At 46.0% G+C, this 17,404-nt stretch overlaps 1 protein-coding gene across 1 annotated transcript in view; it reads right to left on the minus strand.

Annotated features, from left to right (window-relative positions):
- Positions 1-274: 274 nt before the first annotated feature.
- nav3 (neuron navigator 3) overlaps positions 275-17,404 on the minus strand; it is a gene marked incomplete at its 5' end in the record, with an annotated part of 122,979 nt that continues 105,849 nt past the window's right edge. The window contains 16 exons of the mRNA XM_080851375.1: positions 275-418; positions 1,775-1,978; positions 2,360-2,478; positions 2,848-3,044; positions 3,808-3,879; positions 4,167-4,321; positions 4,548-4,783; positions 5,095-5,263; positions 5,527-5,622; positions 5,752-5,849; positions 8,037-8,223; positions 11,159-11,312; positions 12,506-12,595; positions 13,105-13,280; positions 13,938-13,961; positions 15,983-16,104. Coding sequence (XP_080707501.1) covers positions 299-418; positions 1,775-1,978; positions 2,360-2,478; positions 2,848-3,044; positions 3,808-3,879; positions 4,167-4,321; positions 4,548-4,783; positions 5,095-5,263; positions 5,527-5,622; positions 5,752-5,849; positions 8,037-8,223; positions 11,159-11,312; positions 12,506-12,595; positions 13,105-13,280; positions 13,938-13,961; positions 15,983-16,104 — 2,219 coding nt within the window. The 3' untranslated portion in view covers positions 275-298. The remainder of the gene's footprint in view (positions 419-1,774; positions 1,979-2,359; positions 2,479-2,847; positions 3,045-3,807; positions 3,880-4,166; positions 4,322-4,547; positions 4,784-5,094; positions 5,264-5,526; positions 5,623-5,751; positions 5,850-8,036; positions 8,224-11,158; positions 11,313-12,505; positions 12,596-13,104; positions 13,281-13,937; positions 13,962-15,982; positions 16,105-17,404) is intronic.

Here is a 17,404-nt window from a genome sequence, read left to right on the forward strand (position 1 = left end):
AGACACACGCACACACGCACACACACACACACACACACACACACACACACACACACACACACACACACACACACACACACACACACACACACACACACACACACACAGACAAACAGAGCTTTCCTCCCTGGGGTCGGGGAGAGCTAACAGAAATGTCAGGTCTGGGGTGTTTTGGGCCAGACTGCAGCTCAGTCCAACTCAGCTCTGAGGGCCCCTGGAGCAGCTGCTCATCCCCCCCCCCACCCCTCTCTCTCTCCCTCTGACTGGACGCCTCCTCGTCTCCTGCGGGCCCTCTCGTCTACAGTGCCGACTCGAGCGACGAGTCCAAGAGGTCGTCATGGTGACTGGCGCTGTCGCTGTCGCAGCTCTGTGCACTCGAGTAGTTGGCGGCCTCCTGCAGTCTCATGAGCATGTTCATCTGAAGACAGGATGACGGAGAAAACACACACACACACACACACACACACACAGTTATTGACACTCAGCTTTAACTGGTCTCCTAAAGGAATGGAAACTGACAGTATGACAACATATTCCAGAAATAAAACCAACACCTAGAGTTATCTGACAGCTCAGTGTAAATTTGTGTGCAAAAGTACACAGTAAAAAAGAGATGCACAAAAATAAAATAATATCTTCCTCAACATGGCTCTAAAAGCCCAGAAACAGACCTCTAATCTTAGAGAAGAGTAGAGAGAAACCCACCATTGTCATTGCCGGTGGATCTAGGCTGGGTAAGAGTGCAATTATATCGCTTGAAACCTTATGACTTTGTTTCCCCTCCTCATTTAGCGTAGCTTGCTGCAATCAAGCTGCGTCTGTAGTTGATTTCCCTTTTGTTATTTACCATCTGGCTAGGCTTTGTGAAGTCGTGCTGATATTGCTTCAAATGCCGGCTACAGCGTTTAGCATTCCCCTCTCTGCCGTCGGTGGTTGCTTTGAGATAACCCCTCAGCATGGCTGACTGATGTGGCCAAGTCTCCCCGTGGCTGGGATGAAGTCAAGGCACGGAACAGCCCGCTGACTAAAAAAGTCCGTCCCTTTTCACCTCCTGCCACTGCTACTTCGCCCACCGACCGCAATTAGAGTGAAGCCATCCGAATAACGAGCAGCCCAGGATACAAAGTCAAGTGAGAGATTCTGTTTTGTTATTTTAGTTAGTTCATTTTTTTTCTCCTCTCTCCTCTTGTTTATTTATGTTTTCCCATCTCTCCACTCCCTTGCCTCTTTGTGTCAACAGCGGGAGACTCCCCGCTGTCAGGCGATCCATTACGGCCCATTAGAGCTCGACGGATCAGCCCGAGCCATCGCTTTGGGATGAAACAAATAAGGAAAGGCCGTGGATGAAATGAAATGAAAGCCAGCGGGACGGCAAAGATCAGAAAACTCACTCTGTGGTGATGTTTATACTGGTTTAGAGTTGTTTATTCCTGTGGTTATTAGTTTCTTATGAGGAGGGAAAAATATATAATTTGTTTAATTATAAATATATAATTTGACCTATTTGGTATCTGTACTGAGATGAAAATACACTGGTATTTGCACTGATGAAAACACCAGGTTCTGAAAGTGAAAAACAACTCGTAATCATTTTGTGCTATGAAATTTGGAAATAGTTATATGTCCTGGGTTAACACTCGGTCCAAATCAAATAACTCACTCCAATGGTGGCACGCAAATATATGGACGTAATGTCACTTCCTGAACTCTGTCCTCTCCCCAATCCCTGAAGATCTGCAGTAAAAAAAAGTGGGTGCTTCTCCTGGCCTCTTACCAGTGGGTCCCCCTCCGTGTCGCTCTGGGAGACTTGCTTGGAGGACGCCCCCTCTTTGGAGGAGGTGTATCCGTCGTAGCCCACGTCCTCTGGGCGCAGCTGCAGGAGAGCCTGGCAGTCTTGCTGCAGGGACGCAGAGCTCCAGGGGTACGTGTCGTTCACCCACTTGGAGGGGTCCTCCCACGCCGCACGCTTCCCGTACAGCTGCCGGGACACAAAATGAGCCATCTCTGTCAGGCGCTATACGCTAACATGCTAGTCAAGCCAAGTCAAGGCGGGGGCAGCTTTCATGTTCATCTACTATATGCACAACATACAGCCACGGAAAAAATTAAGAGACCACTTCAAAATGATCAGTTTCTCTGGTTTGACTATTTATTGGTATGAGTTAAAATAAGCTAACATTTTAGTTTTATTATATAAACTACTGAGATCATTTCTACCAAATTTCCAATAAAAATATTGTCATTTGGAGCATTTATTTGCAGAAAAATGACAATTGGTCAATATATCACCCCACCTGGAGTCCCTCCCTCCTTATTATTATTATTATTATTATTATTATTATTATTATATATCACCAACCTGGAGTCCCTCCCTCACTGCCTCCAGCAGGTATGGCACCAGGGAGTAGTTCCAGAGGTCGGTGAACCACACCCGAGACCCGTCCACATCCATGGGACAGGACAGGAGCAGCCGTGGGCCTAACACATGAATTAAACACAGAGGAATTAATTAGAGTAAAGTTACGTGCAGAGTGAAGAGTAGTAAAGAGTAGAGTACAAATGGAATTCAAGAAGAAGAATCAAGAAGAATTTAAAATCTATGTTCCTCTGAGACAGTGTCTTCAGACAGAGATTGACAAAATGCTTGTCGTTTTTTAATCATTTGACAAAGAAATATTACCAGTAATAACAGAAAATGAGCAAGGTGACAAATACACCCCTGAGATGGATAGAATTTAAAACTTTAGACAAATAACAAACATATTGTGTGTGTGTGTGTGTGTGTGTGTGTGTGTGTGTGTGTGTGTGTGTGTGTGTGTGTGTGTGTGTGTGTGTGTGTGATCCCACCGATGGTGACGTCGGAGGAGCTGTGCGCCTCCAGGAAGGAGTTGAGGTGCTGCCAGGTCTTGGGGATCCAGTCGATGATCTTGATGAGGTCGTTGCTGCGCATGTTCCTGCCGATCTCCGTCTCGATGAGCTTCCTCCTCAGGTAGCGCCCCAGGAAGCCCTTCACCGGCTCAGTGTGGTTAGCGCACAGCACCCACCTGCAAGTGGGCACGCCATTAAAGTGGGCATGACGATTTGAAAACAAACTAGACAGATGTGTTTGTCTTTATGGACAACAAAAGTCGGCTGTTTTAGAGGGGAAGCTGTCCAGTTAGCATTCTATCTCTATCAAGCGGACACGCCATTAAAGTGGGCATGACGATTTGAATACAAACTAGTCAGATTTGTTTATCTCGTCTTTATGGACAACAGAAGTCTGCTGTTTTAGAGGGGAAGCTGTCCATTTAGCATTCTATCCCTATCTCTTAAACGGCACGGGACCTGAGGGTTCACAGGTAGCCAACCTGATGGCATTTGGTTTTCCATTCATGAGCCACTCCAGGTCTCTGGGTTTATTTTCTGTCGACCCTGTGGGCAAGCTGGACGGCTGCTCGGTATGATACATTAACTATGCTTTTATTTGCTACTGTGAAATATATTATTTATTTATACAATAATGCATTTGGTTTCTTAGTTACTCCAGTCATTTACTTGCCAAAGGGCAGATGGCACACGTCATGTGTAGACTTTGTTTTTCACTCAATCAGGTTGTGCAAAACTGTTCCCTGGCTATTTACCATAAAAAACTCCACCTTGTGGTGGAATAGTGTCATAGCAGACTCTTAATACTGTGTAGTGTATGTATATTTTCTCTTTCAGCAATTTTTACATTTTATTTATACATTATCTACGGTTGGTTTAAACTATCTTACTGAGACAACTCGTCTTACTATCACAAAAATATTAGTTAGAATCCTGTACCTGAAGTTGTGATGAAGCTCCAGATTGGGAGATGAAGACACACCCTGGTTCATGGTTCCAATAACATAAGGACTACAACAGACACGCGAGACAGAGAGAGAGAGAGAGAGAGGGAGGGAGAGAGAGAGAGAGAGAGAAAGAGAGAGAGAGAGAGAGTCCATTAGATACGAGGCCATGTGTAGTATTGATAACACTCATCAAATAGTACATTCCCTTTAGATTTCTGTGTAATGAGATTTTAACACATCTCATCAAACACATCATCATAGCCATCATCATTATCGTCATGACGAGCACTACCAGTCTAATCAGCTCGTCTCTGCATGGCCAGCGGAGCTTGACAGGAGCACTGCTCTCACCATTTGTGGTACTTGCAGTTGAGGAAGCCGTTGAAGATGTCGCTGAGGGAGCCGATGTGGTGGAGGTTGTCCAGGATGACCACGGTGGGCAGCTCCATGTCCGTCTCCTCCGAGTTGCACTGCTCCGCCAGCGAGCACAGGTACTGCCTCAAGTCCTGTGAACCGAGTACACACACACACACACACACACAGACACACATACACACACACACACTCTTATAAACAATCCATTCCAGTATCGTCTTCACAACATAATTAAAAGCCGGAACAAAATAAAAATAAAAAATAAACTAGCAGAAACACATGAAATGACACAATTAAAAACCCGATTCACACAACACCATACAAAATGCTTATCATCTCCATTTCCCCCCCCTGTACCTTGCTGGACTTCTGGTCCACGTTGAAACTGGCCACGGTGGTATCGGACACCTCCATGCCCGACTGGGTGACGATGTACTCCGCCAGCTTGCTGGCCAGGTGCGACTTGCCCGTGCCGCTGGGTCCGGACAGGATGATGCGGCGGTGCTCCATCAGCAGGTTCAGGTAGCGCTGGATGATGGGCTTGGGGATGAGCGTGTCGAACACCAGCCCGTCGATGCTGTTCTCCTTCACGCCTGCAGGGGGCAGACAATCAAAGAAGAGATGAGAGAGGGGATAAAAGAGGAGAAGAAACTAGAGGGGAAATGAGGAAGTGGCAATAAGAGGAGGAGGAGGAAGGAGAGTTTATGATCTCAGTAGAAAAAACCTTGTACTTCTACAGGCTAGTGCTTTATAAAACATTACATAACATGTCACAACCCACCCATGACAGAAAAACAACAGCAGCTCTGTTAATTGTATAGAAAAACCTGTAGTGAGCCATCAACATAACTCAAAAACACAAACATGGTTGTCAGTCAGCAGGTGATGGTTAACCCTTCCTCACCTTTGAGGTTGACGGTGATGACGTTGTTGTCGCCCACCAGGTATCCACATGGGAGCAGCTCTGGCACCTCCATGGCCTGACCGCGCACCACCTCCTTCATGCGATAGCACATGATGCTGTCTGAGGTTAGGCCAAGGCTTGTGGCGGGGTCCACGCGGAACACATACTCCTGCAAGAGTGACGGCAGCCTAGTTTAGTATTCACTAACCTCACACTAATATTTCCTTAACTAATATGAACTGTTGAATGAATTGACAGCAACTCAACAAGCAACCTCATTATTCTAAAACCATATCTAGTGTTAAAAGCTAAAACGTTTGCACTTCACCATTACCTAATGAGTTATTGTACACTTTACTTCTACGACCTTTACTTCTTTAACATATGCCATTCAATTCAGTTCATATAAACTTAATATAAACAGTGACTCACCTTGAACAGGCGCCGTATCACGCCATCAAGCACGTCCCATTTGGTCTTCCCACTCACGCCGATGGAACCAATGAGGTACTCCTGACTCTGGGAGCCCTACCAATGTAAAGGGTGAAAAAGTAGTTTAAAAAGTAGTATGTATGCGTCATGCAGTAGTACTATGAAGTATGAGTATGTAAGACCAGACACTAAAACTTGAGGGTCAAATCTGTATTTCGAGGTCACCTTCGTCTTGTTGGAGCCGCTGTGGATCGTCACCACGATTCGGACACTTCGGCCTTCCTTGCGAAGGTTCCCTTCGTAGCCGTCATCCAGGAGAATGTCTGCAAAAAAACATTAAAATAAAACCCTCAGACACAATTTTTGGCTCACAAAGGGAAACTTCAAAGGCAGCCTGAAGGCTAATGAGTCATATGGTCCCTCCGTACCTCCGCGCTCAGCCATTGTAAACGCCTTCGGAAGTAATGTACAAGGGCAAACACTTCTGAAGGCATAATGGCATGACTCAACTTGATACGAGCGGTGTACAAGTTAAGTCTCATTGTTTATCTGCCGGTGCAAGGCAATGCTTTGAGGCCCTGTTATGCTCTTTGAATCGCTCTCATAACTGAAAGCTTGCTGCTTTGATGCTGCTTTTTTTTGCACACCGAGCTGACTTCGAAAATAGTGAAGGATGAAGGATGAAGGAGAGGAGAGATGGATGAAGAAAGAAATGAAAAGAAGTCGAGAAAAGGATCAAGGATGAGGGGGTGGTGGAGATCGGGGGGACCTTGGGACTCCGAGAGAGAGAGAGAGAAAAGAGAATGAAATGAACGAGTGATGCGAGTGTGTGAGGAGGACGAGTGGGTAAGGTGCTTTGTATTCGGGTTGGCCTCTGTGGCGGGGCGATAACGTCCCTCCGCCCCTCGTCTTCCCACGCACCACTGCTCACCACTCATCCCTCCATCAATTAAACAGCCCTGACGTCCGCACAGGGACAGAGTTAGAGTGAGAGACAGAGAGAGAGAGAGAGAGAGAGAGAGAGGGAGATAGAGAGAGAGACAGAGAGAGAGAAAGAGAAAGAGAGAAAGAGAGAGAGAGAGAGAAAGAGAGAGAGAGCGCAAGAGAGAGAGAGAGCGAGAGAGAGAGAGAGGGAGATAGAGAGAGAGACAGAGAGAAAGACGGCCCCGCTCTCTCCTCTTTAATTAACAGGCAGGATGAGGCGGGCGGGTGTGTGCTCAGCGACTCGGTGAGAGAGACAGGGCCGTTAGGAGAGCCACGTGCGGCAGAGAGGATTTTTTCGGCAATGGCCACAGTGTGGTACGGCTCGCTGCCCACAAAATCCCCATTTCACTCTTCACTGCCTCCATTCTGCCCCGACTGTGCTGCGGTCAAATGGCCTCTTATGCCTCAGAAAGTTTAGAATAACTGGAATACGTAATCAATACGGTCACACTTTTTTATTTGGATGGTCCCCTATGGACTAGCTATATATGCTCAGAATATAAACAATCTGCTGAACCTCTGTTAACTACAATTTATGGTTAAGGATAGGGTTAGGGGTTTGGTTTGGTCAAGGTGATGTTCAGTGAACAATCAGAAAGACTGAACTTTCATTTCAACAAACCAACTGTAAAGTTTCCGTAGGTGGATTGTCCAAATAAAGTTTTTTCCATCAATACTCATACTGGAGGAAAATAGACACGCTCTGGAGAGAGGATTGTAACTTTTGGGCTTTTCATTTGTCCGGTTGAGGGCTGAAGGAGAAAGCCTGAACTACTGTCGACAATTCTGACTATGTTACATCAGCAGAGCAACTGCCAATTTAGTTCTAGTTATTGTTATCGTTAAGGTATTTAGCAAATGCTTTTATCCAAAGTGTCTTTCAAAACATTAGATAAAAAGCAGTAAAAATACAATGAGTTATAAGTATTAAGTAATTTAGTATAATTAAATGAATAAAACATTTTAAAATAATATATATCATAAATTATTACAATAATAATAATACGAAATCTATGATTATATTACTGTTAAGTGTACATAAAGTGTGCCTCCAACAAATGAACTAATTAGACAAGTGCTGTTTAAAAAGTTTTTAAGCAATGTTTGAATGCACCATGGAACAGACAGCACTAAGCAGGAGAGTTTGTGATTTATATTTAATATATGTAATTTAATATAGCAGCTACAGGACGCCAGTTAAGGGTGACTAGCAGAGGAGTTCCAAGTGTCCTCGTTGGCTGATCAGATAATGGTGAAGAGTTAAATGTCCTCTTCTCAATAAAAAAGTATGATGTAATCACAGGATAATGAACACGGCAGTTGTCTTAAGGCAGCTTAGGCCAATTAAGTCCTTTCCTAAACGAATTAAATTTTGAGGTGTAATTACAGGAACTTTGAGTCCCTCAGACCCCCCCCCTTCTCCCACCAAGGCTCTTGTCTAGCGCCTGTGGTAACTCTCTGAGGAGCCCGTCTTGATGTCTTTGTGAAGAAGCTGCCAACCACACCAGACTTGTCCGTGTACTCACCAGACATGATGGTGTCTGTGATGTTGAGGTTGTTGAGGGAGAGGCCCAGGGACTGACGCGAGGATGACGACGAGGTGCTGGAAGTCTCGGAGGGGGGTCGGGCCGTCTTGGCCGGGGTGGCCTGGGGGGTGGAGTTCCCGCTGGACTTCAGGCGGTCGTTCTCAGCCTTGAGAAGCTCTATCTCGTTCTGGAGGGGGGGGGGGGGGGGGGGACGACAGGAAAAACATCAGTGATTTATGTCTCTAGGTTGAACAAGTGTAGACAGATCAAGCCGAACTGAACCAGGCAGATGACAAGACTTATTTGATGTCTAAGAATCTGCAAAAATACATTTCTGTGTTTAAATGACGTAAAACAGTGTATAACTTAGTTCTGTGCCCTAAAGCTAGCAGAAGAACCACGGACAGTACAGCTGCTGCAGTATTCTTTTGGATGCTCTTGATGTGGCACAGCCTGTCCAATAAGTAATTGTTAGCCTAGAGTAGTATTGAATAACAGCCATAGCCACTATATGTAGTTGGTCTGTACTTTGATCTAATAACAAAAGCTCATTTGGAGAAATCTGACAAACACTCAGCATCTCCCTCTGTTCACCAAATATTCCCATTCATGTAAGCCTCTGTGGACATAATGAGATTACAGGAAAAAGATCCAAAGAAACTCGGTCTGAAGCCCTGACAGGAAAAAAAGAACTCATTCCACAGTGAGGTAAGCAGATTTGGGAGCCCTTGGGGGAGAAAGCAAAGTTCATTTTCACTCCGCCAAAGCCGTTTTCTTTTTGCCTGGGCATTGTTGTCTGAAGGAGCACTGTTACTCCAGCTCTGAGAGCCTGTTTTCCCCTTTAATCTTGGTCTGTAATCTCTGCGCTCGAAGAAGAAGAAAAGCGGGCCAAGTCAGATTACACAAAAAAGATCTGAGAGTAAGGGATCAGTCAGCTCCCAAGTTGTTGTTCTATCGGACTGCTTAGTGCCTGTCACAGCGGGTCAATGCTCCGCTGACTTAAATTAGATTTTTGCCACTGTGACAACAAAGCAAATGCCGCTTTCTGGCAACTTTCTGTGCAACTTTTCCCCTTCTGTCTTCCTCACTTTGCTTTGTTCTTCCACTTTATTTGTGTTTTTCTTTGTCTGTCTTTGTTATAATTTCTTTCCTTTTTCCATGTCTTCCTCTCCTTGGCTCCACTCCTCTATGTATCACTCTCTCCCCCTCCCTCTCCCTCCCTCCCTCCATCTCTCTCTCCCCCTCCCTCTCCCTCCCTCCCTCCATCTCTCTCTCCCCCTCCCTCTCCCTCCCTCCCTCCATCTCTCTCTCCCCCTCCCCCTCCCTCCCTCCCTCCCTCCATCTCTCTCTCCCCCTCCCTCCCTCCCTCCCTCCATCTCTCTTTCCCCCTCCCTCTCCCTCCCTCCCTCCATCTCTCTTTCCCCCTCCCTCTCCCTCCCTCCCTCCATCTCTCTCTGTCCCTCCCCCTCCCTCCCTCCCTCCATCTCTCTTTCCCCCTCCCTCTCCCTCCCTCCCTCCATCTCTCTCTGTCCCTCCCCCTCCCTCTCCCTCCCTCCCTCCATCTCTCTCTGTCCCTCTCCCTCTCACTTTTTCCATGTTCTGTTCCGACCGGTTTGACAGTTCAGCTGACACCTTAAGTGCGAGAGGCATCTCAGGACAAGCTCCCTGGTCACGGGGCTGTGGTGTTAGTCTCGCCCCGTGGGGCTCTACTGGGAGATCGCTCGCTGCCGGCAACCATCTGACCCTCCGGTCACCTTGACAACACACTGCAAATCCGCTCCTGTCCCCCTGCATATTGCATTAGCTCCATATGCTGACGATGTCACGGCTGACTGCCCTGAGGGCCGCTCACCTAGCCGTGGTCACACACACAACAGCCAGTCAGCCCAAACAGCCCAGGCTACTGGAACAGTCTAATGCAACTGACAGGCTGGTCCAGTGGTCTACTCTCTGGATCATTGGGTTTCCATGCAGTCTCAACACTCTGTTATTCTGACCAATCAGTGGATTTAAAATAGGAGCTTTTGGTCGGGAGGTAATGAGGACAATGTAGAAACATTGTTTAGAAACCATGGACAATGTCCTCATTACCTCCCGACCAAAAGCTCCTATTGTTAATACAATTATTGGTCAGAATAAAACATTTCATGATTGAGCAATGTGAATCACAGTGGTGGGCATATCCTTTACCAACCACACAAACACGAGTGTCATATTATATTTTATACAACAACAGACTAATTGAGTTTGATGACACCAGATTTAGATTTAATTTTGTTTATTTCTTTTCTATTTTTCGTTCTCTGCTCCGAAACATAATTCCAACCAGAGTGTTCAGCGTCAATCGTCACTTCGCTGTGTAACTCCCACAATCTTTGAGGGAGAAAAACAATCCATATTACTAATGCACAACCACCATGCCTAAAGTTAGAAACGCTAGTTGTTTGTGTGGTTGCTGTGGTATTTATTCTCCAGTGATTTGATGAAGCTTATTAAACTCAGGGAAAGCCTGTGACTATGGGAACCACCATATTCGATTAGAATGCCTGCTTTATGAGTCTTGGGATCTAGATGAGACAGACACATCTGATTGAAGCCGAGATGTCGTTCCCTGCAGTGTACGGATCCTGTTATTGAAGCCACAAATAGTCTCCGCAGGGTTTTGGTGAAAATACAGTGCCTTTCACCCTGACTTTATTGTTCTGTCTGACTTCATTTCCATTGTGCAAAAAAATATTTGTATGTGTATGAGTTGTTGTGTAAATGTGATTTCTCACCATATCTGTGTGTATATGTGCATGAGTACCATATATACCATATGTACCAACATGCCATACAGTATGAAAAACAGAATATGTTTGTTAATGGTATAATTGCACTTGTGTTCAGTGCCTTCCTCATCCACATTTACATACAGCTGATGGATATGCGAATCTGGTCAGACACTGCAGTTCTGTGTGTCATTAATGTGTGTATGTTAGTGTGTGTGTGTGTATATGCGTGTGTTTGTGTATGCGTGTTTTTGTGTTTGCGTGTGTGTGTGTGTGTGTGTGTGTGTGTGTGTGTGTGTGTGGGCGCGTGTGTGTGTGAGTGTGTGTGTGTGAGTGCGCGCCCGTGCTCACCTGCATGCGGTTCATGGCCTCCCTGATCTGGTCCAGGTGGTGAGCGGAGCTGAGTGCCTCCAGGCGGATGTCGGTCAGCTTGAGCTCCTTCTCCCTCAGCTCGTTCTTCAGCTGCAGGATGATCTCGGCCTCGGCCTCCGTGCACTCTAACAGCCTGCAGGGCACACGCCAGAGAGGGAGAGATAGGGAGAGAGAGAGAGAGAGAGAGAGAGAGAGAGAGAGAGAGAGAGAGAGAGATAGAGAGGTCACACACAGGGGATGGGGTCACGCAGGTGACAGGAATGACCCACAATGCAATGGGAGAGGCACCGCCTTGTGCACAAACACACACACACACCGGGAGAGGAGCCTCAGATGAATATTGGGATCATTTTGAGAAATCAGGCATAGGAAACACAAGGCACACACATATGTATAGGAAGCAAACAAAAAAATACTGGACCAACACAGGGCATAGCATTTCTCATTTCCCAACTAAGACACGAGCCACACACACAAACGCCGAGCACGGCTCCAAACCAATAAGGTCGACTGTGACTTGCGTAAAATCCTCCACAATGTCTCAATCCCAGGCGCTGACACACACACACACTCACACACACATTCTAGCCTCGAAATGCCTAAAAATTGACTCTGAGACCCTGAGCACACAGCATCATCTCCACTACGCAGGCAGCCACGGGGTATTGCTGTGAAATCCTGTCAGGGTTTCTCTTTTTCCTAAGACATGTCAAGACGGACCGAAAGCTCTTGCTGACCCACGCGGCACGCCTCTTAAAACTCAGCATGCCTGTCACTGCCGGGTAAAAGAAGACCTCTCTTCTCCTCCGAGCTGAGGGGAGGGAAAATGCTCAGCACTTTTTGGACTTATCCGTGTTAAGGGGGGATAAATACAAAAACTGAACGTTCCACAGAAAAGCTAAACAGGATCCTTTTAGCTAAGGTTATGACCGATCTCTGTGGGAAAGCTTGGGGTAATAAGGTTGAATAATAATGTACATTTAGCCATTTAGGAGATGTTTTCATCCACAGTGGCTTTGAAGTGGAGTGTTAAGACAAGGGGCCATGCTTTTTTTCTAAGAAAAACATCTAAACTGAACTTATAAGCCTAACATTGTTAACAGCTGTCAACTGAGCTAAGTCAGAACCAGCTGACTTAAAATAGAAAAAACGACTTTATGACTTTACTCCCTTGTCCTTCAGCTTGTTTCCATGTTTGACAGAAGTACCCTAATGAGTATGTCTGTTGTGGTGATTTGTTTTGTGCTTTGATGGTATTAGGAGATGCAGATGAAAACACGCCAACCGCACGTGCAAACTCTCCCAACATGCCACACGCCCTGTTACCGAGATCGGTGCTTGTAGACCACGTGGCCGTTTTGCCTTTTCTTTGGGCTCCAAAGTGGGGACGACTTGCCATCACAAAAATATAACTTGCTATAGACACACACACACATACACAAAGGAATGCAAGGGACAGGAATGAAATGACAGAGGCATGTTTTACAAGAAGGTAAACAAATTAAAAAAAGCATTAAAAAAAGAGACATACAGGGTTGAAATGAACAGAAGTGCAGAGAAAGTCCAGCCCAATTAAGAAACCTTTAAATAAATTAATTCAATGTCCTCAAAGCTGCTATGGACGCCATGTGTGTACAGTATAGCCATTGTGAATATTTCAGCGTATTCATGAAAGATTTTAATGGAAGTGACTGTCTGTGTGACAGATATGCAAACAGACACACACATCCAGTGTGAGTGTTTATATGTAGGTATTGAGAATGTATGAATTGCATGAGAATGTGCCTTTGTCCCACAGTGAGAGTGTGTATATGAGTGTATATTTTATGTATGTGTGTGTGTGTGTGTGTGTGTGTGTGTGTGTGTGTGTGTGTGTGTGTGTGTATGTGTGTGACTAAGTTCTCTGCATGTAATTATACACTCACTCTGTGGTGGATGGGGACAAGCGAAGTGTTGGGACACTGCCCTGCCTGTTGGCGTGCTGCAGCTGAGGAGAGGATGGCAGTGAGGAGTCGGTCATCTCCTCGATGTCGTCCTGCGACGACTGGAGCTTGCTGCTGCTCTTCTTCTTGCTGAAAGCCTGCTTGAAGGAGCTCCGCAACTGCAGAAACATAAAAACAAACAAACATACAACCCAGATGTCAAACTTCCAACTTCCCTCTTTTTATTGTTTAACTCACATCTCTTATCTGGGTTACTGTCTACCAGGGGCAGGTCCAAAACATCAACCTCAGGTCAGTATGAGGGGAAGGAATCAATTGCCAGAGCAGGAAAGGAGGATAGGGCCAGCTGATCCAAGGCCAGCCCATGTAGAAAAGAAAGCTTTGGGGAGGAAATGCTCCAAGAGGGAGTTCCCTTTGGATTATATTTAGCACTTTGCCAAGGAGTGTGTTTTTAAAGTCTAAACATAGCAGATGATAATTAAAGAAGCTGTGAGTTTGGGCCACCAGTAAGTTTGTATTTGTTTTCTGCTTTTCTGGGCCTGTGGTTCTGTTTGTTTGCTGTTCTAGGGGAAAAACACAGTGGGTATCAGCTGTCAATCACAGGAGGAGACAGGAAGAAAGAGAGGAGACTGTTGCCATGCAGATGCCTCGAGGGGGATGATGCCTCAGAGCAGGAGGCAGAGAAAAAGAGAGAGGGAGGAGGAGGAGGAGGAGGAGAAAAGGGGGCGAACTGTAGATGTGGAATGAGAGAAAAAGGGGTTGAAGAGGGGGCGCGTCCAGAATAGGGACGCTGGTGTGTAACCGGTAACACTGACCTGGGCAGGGATGGAATCAGCCACCTGAAGACAAAACACACCGACCGTTACGAACAAGCCAACGCTCAAAAACTCACCCACCAGAGGCGTGGTGACCGCATGCCTGATCACCCGCCCTATACATCACCACCAACCCACCTGCCTCTCACCCGGCTGCACTCTCTCTAGCTTTCAGACAGTGTCAAATACATTTTATTACAATGCCAAGCACGTATAGACGGTTTGGTAATAAGATTCAAACTTTACATGTGCTCTTTTTTTTTGAGCAGACTCTTTTATCTACACAGACTTGCAGTACAAGTCAAGGTGAACTGTGTATATGTATGTGTTCTGTGTGCTCTTTCAGAATTACGCCCACAGTGTGCTTTTTTACCCCCAGGTCTTTTTTTTTCAAAGAACAGAGATCTGCTCCCTTTCAAGGATACAGTCTGACTTCAGGGTAGGAACAGTTGGCCAAGTGCTTTGGATGTAAGTGTGATCTAGTGTGTGTGTGTGTGTGTGTTTTTGTGTGTGTCGCTGTGCAGGTGTTAGCATGCTGCTCCGCTCTCGCGGGCGAAATTAGCTGCACTCGCGGCGGGGGGTCTGTGCACTTGGCTAACCTTTGAGCGACAGGTTTGAGGTGCTTCACGCAGCGGGAGAGAGCAGGCAGGAATTACACAGCTGAATAATTTAGCGCTACATAAATAAAGATCTTATTTGTATTAATGGGGGCAGGTTTAACTTTGCTCTCATTAAACTGGCTCAGTGAGGGTGGGAAGCCGCGGTGTTAGCGCTAACAGGGTCTCGCTAACAGGCTCTTGCTCGCTCCTTCTCCATACACAGCCACAGGCTCTACTTTAGTACTCTAAAACTAAACAAAGATGTCTGAACAGTTGTTGTGAAAACCTGTGGCAAAAAGTAAATCCTGGTATATTTTTTCCATCCCTATTTTATTTTAATTTCCCATAGGCATGATCATCACAAACTAGCAAAGCATATCATAGTTATCAGACATCATAACACATGCACGGCTCTCAATCGTCTAACACCAAACATCATTTATTTTTAATGCAAGGAGTGGAGGAATGGAATGTGTTGAGATGCCATGGGGAGAAGTAGAGGAACACTTGAAAGGGCACTCTCCACAAAAGAAAAACAAAAAGACTCCTTAAAATCTCTACAGGGAGCAAGACACATTGCAATACAAAACAGGAAAGGACTCTTGGACTCCCAAGGGGGGGCATCAGGCACTCAGCCAGGGACAACATGAGGAGAGGCAAAGGGGAAACTACACAGGGGGGGGGGACGGGGGGTGACTGGATCATTCCTTCACCATTACCCCATCTTCTATATACCACCCGCACAAGAGCATGCTGGGAGCTATGATGAAGGCTGTTTATATTCACCTTTGGTCGTCTACCATTCCCTTGCTGGAGTCAAAAGTGAGGGGGTGGGCCAGAGAAGAGGTGGAACCACAAAGCAGGAAGTTATGAGAGACTGAGTGACTGACTGTTTCTTAAGATGGCTAGGTAAGTCTCAGCGCATCTACTACTTGTGTAGCTCGTTGTGAACCGGAAACTTGAAACAGATATTGGCGCTCTCTAAAAATATATGACAGTGAGTGGTGATACTGAATTGTTAATGTTTACCCTAAAAATGACTGTGAGAGAAATCATGAACCACATATTCCATTTTTATCCACCCAATTCTTCATGCTTAAAAACAAAGACGGAACTTGAATAGTACCCTTCTTGGTATTTTTTAAATGTGCCATGCGCCAACCCTAGGGATATGCTGTGAAGCCATTATTCTCTTTCTCTATAGGTAAGGCCAGTGGCAGTCTTGCCAGCGAATCTGAGAGACTTCATCAACTACCCTTCAGGCTCTGTTGGCCCGCCATGTGACTTGTCCATGTCAGCACATAGCCCACAAAGAGAACTAGCATGGGCATAGCATTAGAGGCAGATGCGGGAATGCCTTTAGCGAAGGGAAGTTGAAAGTTGTTCCTCATCTCTTTCTTGACCCCCGACCCTGCTGACCCCTGACCCCTGACCCCCTGTACTCACCCAGTTCTTCTTCTTCTTCTTCTTGTCCTCGGCGTCCTTGGCGCTGCCCATGCTGGAGTGGCTGGCCGCACTGTTGATGCTGGACATGCTGTCGGACGAGTGCTGCCGCCTGATTCGCTGATCTGTTGCCGGAAACAGGATGTGTATTATACATTTGCATGAACTCATTTAGCAGATTCTTTCATCCCAAGAGACTTACAGGTGAGGAACAACACTCCATACAATACAGAACAACACAGTACACACACACACACACACACACACACACACACACACACACACACACACACACACACACACACACACACACACACACTTCACACACACACACTTACAGGTGAGGAACAACACTCCATACAATACGGAACAACACAGTACACACACACACACACACACACACACACACTTACAGGTGAGGAACAACACTCCATACAATACAGAACAACACAGTACACACACACACACACACACACACACACACACACACACACACACACACACACACACACACTTACAGGTGAGGAACAACACTCCGTACAATACAGAACAACACAGTACACACACACACACACACACACACACACACACACACACACACACACACACACACACACTTACAGGTGAGGAACAACACTCCGTACAATACAGAACAACACAGTACACACACACACACACACACACACACACACACACACACACACACACACACACACACTTACAGGTGAGGAACAACACTCCGTACAATACAGAACAACACAGTAGCTTCTGTACAGTAGGAAACTATGGAGCATGGACCAACACAGTGGCTTACACACACAACTTATGGAGACACACACACACACACACACACACACACACACACACACACACACAAACACACACACACACACACACACACACACACACACACACACAAACCTTTACACACACACACATCTTATCAGCTCCTTCATAATTACACCCTCCTGGTGAAGATTTAGATGTTCATACATTGAACCCAATTACCCAAGTGAAAAGGCTTACAGTTGGAGAAGACTAATAACTAACTCCTAAATCTCTTCAAATAGACACTTTGTCAAGGAGATCAGGTAAAGGAGTTCACAGCAAGGCCGAGCTAGGGTGTTAGAGGTGTTACGAGAAAAGGTGTCCTCAGAGTCTTTGAGAGATTCTTAAAGATAGAGACGGACGCTCTTGCTCTGATAGCATTTGGTAACTCATTCCACCATTGTGGAACTGCAAATGAGAAAAGTCTGGACTGAGATTGCCTAGTCTGTAGGCATGTCTGGAGGAAAGCAGTGGCCAGGGCGGAGCATAAGCCTGTGTGACTGAGTTCAAGTAGATGGATGCAGACCCAGAAGACCCAGAAGACCCAGAAGTCACTCTCTTTTCAAGACACTGACTTCACAATAGCACTTCTGAGTA

The sequence above is a fragment of the Sprattus sprattus genome, assembly GCF_963457725.1.
Source record: "Sprattus sprattus genome assembly, chromosome: 14".
Classification (NCBI taxonomy): Eukaryota; Metazoa; Chordata; class Actinopteri; order Clupeiformes; family Clupeidae; genus Sprattus; species Sprattus sprattus.